At 53.8% G+C, this 8,772-nt stretch overlaps 6 protein-coding genes across 6 annotated transcripts; 2 read left to right on the top strand and 4 right to left on the bottom strand.

Moving 5' to 3' along the window:
* Positions 1–254: 254 nt before the first annotated feature.
* Positions 255–982, bottom strand: VTN49DRAFT_3123 (uncharacterized protein; the record flags this gene model as incomplete). The annotated part of the gene is made up of 2 exons (XM_069410925.1): positions 255–932; positions 980–982. 2 exons carry the CDS (start codon positions 980–982, stop codon positions 255–257), a joined length of 681 nt encoding a protein of 226 aa, XP_069268401.1.
* A 230-nt stretch (positions 983–1,212) lies between these two features.
* On the bottom strand, positions 1,213–2,032 carry VTN49DRAFT_3122 (uncharacterized protein; the record flags this gene model as incomplete). The annotated part of the gene is made up of 2 exons (XM_069410924.1): positions 1,213–1,745; positions 1,795–2,032. The coding sequence occupies 2 exons, from the start codon at positions 2,030–2,032 to the stop codon at positions 1,213–1,215; spliced, it is 771 nt and encodes a 256-aa protein (XP_069268400.1).
* Positions 2,033–2,113: 81 nt separating this feature from the next.
* VTN49DRAFT_3121 (uncharacterized protein) lies at positions 2,114–3,639 on the top strand (the record flags this gene model as incomplete). Its single annotated transcript, XM_069410923.1, has 3 exons — positions 2,114–2,349; positions 2,398–2,499; positions 2,550–3,639. 3 exons carry the CDS (start codon positions 2,114–2,116, stop codon positions 3,637–3,639), a joined length of 1,428 nt encoding a protein of 475 aa, XP_069268399.1.
* A 95-nt stretch (positions 3,640–3,734) lies between these two features.
* VTN49DRAFT_3120 (uncharacterized protein) lies at positions 3,735–4,172 on the bottom strand (the record flags this gene model as incomplete). The annotated part of the gene is made up of 1 exon (XM_069410922.1): positions 3,735–4,172. The coding sequence occupies one exon, from the start codon at positions 4,170–4,172 to the stop codon at positions 3,735–3,737; it is 438 nt and encodes a 145-aa protein (XP_069268398.1).
* Positions 4,173–5,337: 1,165 nt separating this feature from the next.
* Positions 5,338–5,928, bottom strand: VTN49DRAFT_3119 (uncharacterized protein; the record flags this gene model as incomplete). Its single annotated transcript, XM_069410920.1, has 2 exons — positions 5,338–5,751; positions 5,815–5,928. The coding sequence occupies 2 exons, from the start codon at positions 5,926–5,928 to the stop codon at positions 5,338–5,340; spliced, it is 528 nt and encodes a 175-aa protein (XP_069268397.1).
* A 115-nt stretch (positions 5,929–6,043) lies between these two features.
* VTN49DRAFT_3118 (uncharacterized protein) lies at positions 6,044–8,327 on the top strand (the record flags this gene model as incomplete). Its single annotated transcript, XM_069410919.1, has 2 exons — positions 6,044–6,505; positions 6,561–8,327. The coding sequence occupies 2 exons, from the start codon at positions 6,044–6,046 to the stop codon at positions 8,325–8,327; spliced, it is 2,229 nt and encodes a 742-aa protein (XP_069268396.1).
* Positions 8,328–8,772: the final 445 nt, after the last annotated feature.

The raw sequence follows: 8,772 nt of genomic DNA, 5'->3' as shown, positions 1-8,772 counted from the left end.
GTTTTGTTTCGAGATCCCTCTGAGAGGGGTCTCTTTTGTTAACCTCCCCCTTTTACCTCCCCCTTTTCACACAACCCCCATTCCCCCAATCACCTGTTTGGATTTGAGCACTGTTGGAGAAGGAAGTGAGGGTAACCTGCTGGATGATGGATGAACGATGAGTGTATGCTAATGGAGATGTACTAACGTGGGATGACTGAATGAGGAATGCTGTTGGGATAGCTACCTATGCAAAGATGGATTAAAACTTATATTCAGAATTCAAGCTCCCGTAAGCCCTCTCCTTCAACATATTCGTCCCCATAGCACTCTCTCTTGATCTTATCGACAAGGTCCCGATCACCACCGGCAAGTTTCATCAGATACTGCTCAAGGATATAGATATTGTCCGTCCACATAGCAGTCATTTGCTTGTTCATCTGGATATCGTGTTTCTTCCTCTCGATTCCAGCCACGCCACTAGCGTGTTGAATGTCCTCTTGGGCCTTGAGTTTCTTGACTTCCTCAGTCAGTGACAGCTTCTGCTTCATCAGGGCTTCTCTTTCTGCTCGCTCTTTCTCCCGGAACTCGTCATCTACAGCACCGTTTGGTTGGAGTGCTGCTGCCTTTTTCTCCACCTCGCTCTCGAGCTCTCGCACGGTTTTTCTCAGACGTTCCACGTCCTTGGCGAGCTTTTCCATGGCATTCTCTTGCTTCCGCCGCTCGTCGCTCGGGAAGCTCCAGTACCAGTTCATGCTCCCAATCTTCTCCATGCGGATCTTGTTGTCGTCCACAAGCGCTTGAACGTACTCCTTGACTTGGATGCCACTTATGGATGCTACAGATGGTAGCATTTTCTCCAGGTCTCTGAGAGTGTGACAGGTCCGAGTCTTGCGGATGTGATTGAGAACAAGTTGTTGTTTGGCAGCCGTAGAAAGCGACTTCTTTGTAGACTGGAAACGTTAGCCAACGAGCATATGGGATGATAGACGTGACATACCATGACGGAGGGCCCCAGCGCTTTCGACCACTTTTCACAGAAAATTGGCAGTCGACAAGCCGCTGGTAAGGATATGTTTGAGTGGGATGCCGCCGGCAAGGCCGAAGGGCTCCATTAGCGGCCATATTCGGAAGGCACGGGCTTCAGCCAAGGTCATTGCCCGCGATAACACGGACGCCAATTCGGAGACAGGAAATATCTCTGGAAGATGAATATCATCCCAATAATGGACATCAAACTTCCATCTCCGGAGCAGAGCTGTCTCCGCGTGCCCTTTTTCGGCCTTCGGCGTTCATCTCATCGCCCGAGGAACCCAGAGTATTGCTCCGCACTGAATTGGAGCGCTTTCTGCTCCGAGTCTGCGCACTGGGCATCGAGATGGCGCTCATCTCACTCTCTGACATATATGATTCTCCCTCCACGCCTTCAACCAGGATCAAATCTCCTGTCTCGCCTAACGCCTCTTTCGCCATCTCTTCAACCAGAATTCCCATAGCAATTAGGGCAGTCTCATCCATACTGCGGAAATCTCTTGAGGTGTCCTCCTCGCCAAACGCCTGATCGTAGTAGTCGGCGGCAAAGGCGTGTATCGCGCGCAGTAAGTCAGAAGAGACTGGTTTGCAGTGCGGAGGGAGCCTTTCGTTTGCAAAATAGAAATCGTCTTCTTCGTACCGGGTCGGTGCGTCGACGCGACGAAAGAGTACCTCCTCAGGGCGAACAGGCGCTGGATTTTCACCTCGAGCTATTTTCTTAACAGTGCACCGTCCTATAGAATTGTCAGATCAAGAAGTGAAGCTCAGAGAGTGTGGTCTCACCAGCAACAGCATCATAGACAGTGGCTTGTCTCCTTGGATTGGCTGGCGACGATCGCCGCCGCTGCGAGGGAGTCATTACTTTTGAGCGCCGAAATCCACTATCCGTTCCAAGATTTGGCTCATTCCTTAGGGTTTTGGGAACCGTAAAGTTGCGATGAAGAAGACGGCAAAATGATTCTCCGGCCCGAAGTTCAATGTCCAAACACTCGTCACGTGAATTGATGTAGGCAGTTTGCATCACTTGGCTGCATCGTCGATTGGCTCTTGAATAGCACGTACACCTGAACAATTTGGCAAATAATGCCATTGTTACTAATGCATGAATGCATATCTCCTGAATCGGGTGCAAGGGACGATTGCTCCCAAGGCCTTCCACGTGGCCCAAACTTCTCGGCTGCTTCACCTGCTTGAGCCCGCTCCAGGAATTCGATTTGCAAGTGAGAAGCCAGAGGAACCAAATGATAATTTTCCTATACATTCAAGAGCATCGGACGAGAAAACTGCCCACACGTCTGGAGTCAATGTTCTTGCCATTGATCAAAATGAAGGCCGATTGTAGGTTTGATACCCCGCTGATGTCCGGCTGGTGCTAAGGTCGACCAGTATGGTGTCTGGGGGTGCCGATCCAACGATTCGGCTGTGGGATCTAGAGAGTAGAGGCGCGGAGTTAGATCATACTCACGTAGCTGTGTCATCGGTGCACAGGTACTTCTATGATGACATGCCTAGAGATCCCAATGCTGATTTTCTGGCAGATCTTCTCACGAATCTGCCCATACACACGCGCTGACATCGATTTCAATATATCCGTTCGATCCGACGCCATCGACTATTTTGACAACATCTCATGACACTACGCTCAAACTGTCAGCGCTCACGCCTGGCGCGATCATCCCAGCTCACACCTTTCACCTCCATGCGACACCGTACTCTCACTCGTTCTCGTCTCATCCGGCATCTACGCTCTTGATTGCCGTGGGTACATCGGAGCGAACGATAAGGTTACTGGATCTTCGCACTGGTCTAGCAACCCATACACTACCCGGACATGATGCCGCTGTGCTCTCGGTTGAGTGGGCACCACATCGTCCTCATATCCTTGCGTCGGCGTCGGCGGACAACCGCGCCTTAATTTTCGATATTCGCCGTGCAGGCCCCAATGCTGCCATCACTGCACTGGATATGGACGATACAGCAGGCGTGCTCGCTGCCAACTGTGTAGGAAGCTCGGCAGTATCCCGAAAAGCGCGCGCGCACAATGGCGCCGTAACCGGTGTCCGCTGGACTTCGACTGGAAGTCATCTTGTCACAGCGGGCCAAGATTCGCGGTTGCGAGTTTGGAATGCAACTAGCGGCGCCAATACCCTTGTCCACTTTGGCCCGCGGGTGCGCAACACGGCGTCGTCCCACCTCGCAGAGCGCGTGCCGCTGATCATTCCGAATGGACTGGTTCATGCTGGCCACGAGACCTTGCTTTGGCCAAATTTCAATGACCAGGATGACCGCGGGGAGATCTTAATGTTTGAGCTCCGCGAGGGAATATTCATCAAACGGCTCCATGTTCCCGGGCTGATGTCAAGCCAGCGTCGCCAGCAAAGCGGTCGCCTGAGTGCGCTTAGCGGCGGTCGAATCAACGCTTTGGCATGGCGCGGGAATGGCGGAGCGGGCGAGGGTCTTGAACTCTTCTCTGCTCATGGTGATGGCAAGATCCGCGCCTGGGTGTCGCGGGTTCCTGAGGAGGCGCTCGAGAATGAGTCGACTGAGGACGTAGATCGAAAGCGGAAGAGGGACGTTCTCGAAGAGATCTACCAAGGGTTGACCGGGTCCCAGGTGACATTTACGTAGCTGCAGCGAAGAAGAAAGGAACACAGTCTGCGTCTTGGACTATCGCCAGCATCATGTACAGAGTAACTATCAAGGCATGTACACTAAACGATCAATTACATTCTTTGCTCTGGTTCGCCAACCTCTTCGTGACCCTCCTGTGTCTCACCCGCAAATGTATCAAACTGGCTCCGATTCTTGATTCTATGCTTGAAAGTCCGGCTCTGGCCTTTCGCACTGGGGTCATTGGTCTGAGCTTGCAAACGCTTAGTCTCGATCTCGGCTGGAAGTGTAGTCCCAATGCCGGTGATGACCTCGCCCGTGACGCCGGTGTCACGGGTGCTGCGAGGCATGTCGACAGGATTGTCCACGGCCGTAGCAAGGGAGGGATAGGCGATACCCTCATTGTCGAATCGGGGGTCTTCGAACTGTTGTTCGGGGCGAGCAACGGATGGGATGGTGTTTTGTATGCCGGCATCATTCGGCATCTCGGTGCCCGTTGGGGCCATGTCCGAGAGAGAGCCGCCACGATGCGGGTCGACGTCGTCAACCATCTTGCCTCAATGTCGAAATAGAGTTATGGGAATAGAGGTTGAAGAGGTAGTTTTTCAGCTGAAGATAGTTACGAATTCCACGTTGCTAATATGCAAACGGTTCCATGGCTTCCGTTGATAAACACCGCCGAAACAGCAGTCTCAGATCGGAAGCATTCTGCTCTGATGTCATCCCAATGTCATGAAGCGTGGCGATGACATAACCCAGTTTCGATTCTCACATTCTTCCTGCGCCGTGCTCCATCGCAGCCTAGTGAAGCCGGCGCGTTTGCTGATCGCTCCGCCGTTTGGCAGTAGACTACTTGGCAAGAAAGCTTGACGATCACGGCCCGGGCTTAGTCTCTGCCCAACGAATCATACCCGCTAGTTGGTCCGTTGTTTGTCTGTGTCATGCACGGTCCAGGTTCCAGTCTCGAGGAGCACCGGTGCCGGTGAGGGCGTTTACTTCCCAGGCCCGTCCTAGTAATTTTACAAAGTACGAAATATATCGTGCGAACGCCTGTCTAGGGAGTTCTGCGGGTTTTTGTTCGTCAAGCACTCCTTCAGATACTAGTACCACATATGGACTGGATGCCCGATCGCACAGGGGTCGATTTTGATCAATGACGATCCTTGCCCAAGTATCAGCCCATGCATGGAGTGCGCATAAACTCATCCATCAGAAAATCCAGCCATTCCATCCAAGCGGATGATCAGTCGACACCGCCGCAATCGTGCGTAGTCACTCTGTCCCTGCTGGTCGAGATAGATCTAGATCACGTAACGGGGCCGAGTAATAAAATGATTTAAGATTGCTCCCACAACATAAGATAACCACTCTCTGCAGAAAGCCAAAAGGCCTGGCCTTAGCCGCTCGCCTAAAATCAAAAGGGTAATAAATGCCGAGTTGCGGGCAGCAAACAGCAGTCGTTGGGATAGTGAGTTGGAATAAAATATCGCACACGGAGCAATCAACGATCCGTTCCCGCGAGGAATCTGGGGATTCTTCCAACGAGGATCGCAAACAAAAGGAATCCATTGTCCATCGTAATATTTCCACCGCACACTCGGTATGTACAGGACTCCGTTTGTCTAACGGCTGTTTCAAGCACGAATCGTCCCGGACGAGAGGCAGACGGGACCCGCCAAAAAGCTTGACTTCCGTCCGCATTCCAGGGTCCGGTGCTTATCTCCTAGACGGCCTCCAAGCCCCATGCTGGATGCCATCGATGCCCCGGTCTAGTCCTCCTGTTCCCTGCTGGCGTGACCTGTTCGACCTTCTTTCGATCCTGTAGCCGTTCACGCGAATCCGTACTCGAGAGACAGACTTCCTGTCGCCCGTCTTGTTAGCGGAGGCCTTTCGTCTCCGGATTCCCGTGCCCCGTGAATGCCTGGCCTTCCCCACCCCGTGTGAATAGCAGCCCATCCCTCGTGTCTCAACGGTCGAGTCCCGCCACAGTCGCTCAAGACGTTCCCGGAGACGGTTGCCAGTCGCTGAATGGTTTGCGTCGCCTCGTGCTGGACATCCCGGCAGACAGCGCGTTGTCCCAGTCGTCTTAAAGTTTCCCCCCTGGCCCGCGACGATGCCCTTCCGGGGCTGCTGCTCTGACGGTCATCGTGTATTGGATTGACTCGTCTCTTCGTGTGTCTGCGAACAACGGACCCCTCCGTCCCTGCATGCTGAACTCGTCGTCGTCGTGTTGGACCAACTGTGCTCGTGGAACGATCCTCCACCGGTGCCCCCCTTGATCGTGCCAGCGCGTCCCACCACAAACATCTCCGCGGAACACTGGTTTGAATCGCGTTCGCTCGTCGACGATCCGGGGTGATTGATCGCCTGGCTCCGATCTGGGGAGAGTGCATGGAGTCGGAGAGCGATCGGAGATTCTGTCATGTCTGTCGAACCCTTTGCGACGCCGTCTGCTGCCACCTCGCCGTCTCGGAATCGATGGGTCGACAAGCTCACCTCCCACTTTGGCAATCGCAACCGCAACATCACCGAATTCTACGTTCAGCCCGACGATCCATGGAGGGCCTACTTCCCCGGGGACATCATCAAGGGCACGGTCGTCTTGACGGTGGCGAAGCCGATTCGCATCACCCACTTGGTCATCTGCCTGCACGCCTACGTCAAGGTCTTCAAGACGACGATGCCCCCTGGAGAAGCAGGCCCAGAGATTGGCTTTCTCGGACCGGGACGAGGGCGAAGGAGTGGCCAGTACATGGGCAATGGGTTTGCGACTCTGTTCGAGGACGAGGTGGTCCTGTGCGGCGACGGCCGTCTCAAAGAGGGCATCTACAAGTTCCAATTCGAGCTCCAATTACCTCCTCATAATCTACCAAGCAGCATTACCGTACGCGCTTCCTGTGCTCAGTGTCTAGGTATAGTTTTGCTAACGGTGCCCGTAGTTCGAGCGAGGAACGATCTCGTACGTGATCACCTCCACGCTGACCCGTCCTACCACCATCGCACCGACCATGTCGTGTCACCGACGGATCACGGTGCTCGAAGATCTTGACATTGCCCCTATTCCCCCGCCAAAACCACGGGTGGTCACGTTGCAACCGATATCCAAAAAGCCTAGACCCCGACCCCGGCGAAAGACCTCTACCGCCGATCCTAGTCTCCATGCCGCCTCTGACACCACCGTGAATGGACAGGAGACGAGGCCACCGTTGACCCCCACAGCCAGTGACGTCAGCGGGTCGAGCCGCGTGAGCTCGAGCAGTCAAAGTTTCCGTCAAAGAACGGATTCGATGAGGACTGCCAGCTTCCAAAGCAACGGAGCGCGAAGTATTGCGACATCGATGTCACTCACGGAGAAAACGATCATGGCAACCGCGGAGCTTCAACGGTCGGGAGCCTTACCAGGTGACTCCATCCCCATCAAAATCACCATTAATCACACGCGCCATGTGCGGAGCCCTCACGGCATTATCATTACTCTCTACCGGCAGGGCCGAATTGATATGCATCCTGCCATTCCTCTGGGGAAACCAGGTCCTGACGGGAAGGTTGTCTACGAGGACCTATTTCCCAAGTCGAGGACGGGCTTGAGCGGACTTTGGCTGGGGACCAGTCGAACAAGTAGTATCTTTCGAAAAGATCTGACTCAAACATTCGCGCCGCTGGTTGTCGACCCTCACACGATGACAGCTACTGTGAAGACGTCCGTACGCATCCCGGCGGATGCCTTCCCGACAATTACTCGCGTCCCCGGTGGGATGATCAGCTTTCGCTACTACGTCGAGATTGTAGCGGACCTTCGCGGCAAGCTCGATCGCTTCCTGCCCCGGTTGCATATGGTCTCGTCGGGAAGGAATTACTCTCCGAACGGCCAGGTCGTCACTGTCTCGGACCAGACGGCGAATTCCATTACCTCCAACTGGGCAGGCAACATCCTCGACACGGACCAGATTCGGCGCGAAAAGGGCGTTGTTGATATGCTCTTTGAAATCGTAGTCGGAACACGAGACTCGGCGAGGCATACACGGCAAGATGGCGAAGAAAATGCCTCGACGGCCGCGAATGGGAACAATGGCCAGTATGCGGACGATGAACAACAGGCTGATTACGATGACTATGGAGAGTATTATCCCAACGGAGTTTATTCGGGCGACGAGGAATACTACGGGCAAGAGGGCGAATATTGGTCCGAATACCCTAACACCCATGAGCATCCTTACCAATCTTTGGGAGAAATACTACAGAGTCCGCCGCCACCGCCGCCGGTACCACAGGAGCCAGAGGACGAAAAGACTCGGATCCGACGAGCTGAGGAGGCCCTCCTGCCGAGCCAGCCACCAGGAGATGCTGGCGCTGGTCCATCTACTGGGGCACCTGCTCCCACGGCGCCCGAGCTGCCCGAAGATGATGATCACTGGTCTGGTGCCAATGGGGTTCCAGGACCAGCCCCTCCATCCACAATACCCTCTGTCGAGGCTGCCATGCCTGGCCCTTCGGGCTCTGGTCCCCATCCAACAGACGACAAGCAGGAGCTCGAGCGGCAACGATTGCTGCGGGAAGCCAGTGCACCAGAGCCTTCGTCTTCCTCTGGCCCTTTACCAAATGGACTTGCACATGCCGATCCGTCTGCACCAGTGCTCGACGATGAGGAGTCGATCAGTAATATCGACCACGGAGGTGATGACGCACCACCCCAGTATCAGCGATAGCAGTTTGATACTCTTGTATAATGTGCATTAGTGCTGCTGCATGGGAGTCATTCTTTTTCATCCGGAGATACCATTACTGTTGTTTGCATTGGCTCGTGCCGTGGGTGGATGAGGCGTTATGCGTGTTCTTTTGTTGATTTTCCGTGCTACGGATCAGGTACCTGTTGGATTGCATTGTACAGGAGGGCTTGAGCTTTGAGTGTATAATCTTGTCCTATAATTAACGGGTTCCGTGTTAACTGGGTCAATGAGAGGCAAAACTAATGTAATGGAGCTTGGTATTCATGTCAGGGGATCCTGAGCTTTCGTATGCCAAGGAATAAAAACCGTGAGTGACTTATCTGATCAATTGCTCGTATCATCAAAGGAGGTATGGAGCCAGGCACAAGATCGCTTGAAGACACCACGTAACATGAACTTCAAAGCTTATCAGTTGAATCCAATT

The sequence above is a fragment of the Thermomyces lanuginosus genome (assembly GCF_041956635.1).
Source record: "Thermomyces lanuginosus strain ATCC 200065 unplaced genomic scaffold VTN49scaffold_28, whole genome shotgun sequence".
Classification (NCBI taxonomy): domain Eukaryota; kingdom Fungi; phylum Ascomycota; class Eurotiomycetes; order Eurotiales; family Trichocomaceae; genus Thermomyces; species Thermomyces lanuginosus.
Note: the sequence above shows the minus strand (reverse complement) of the source record. Positions and strands in the feature narration are given on the sequence as shown.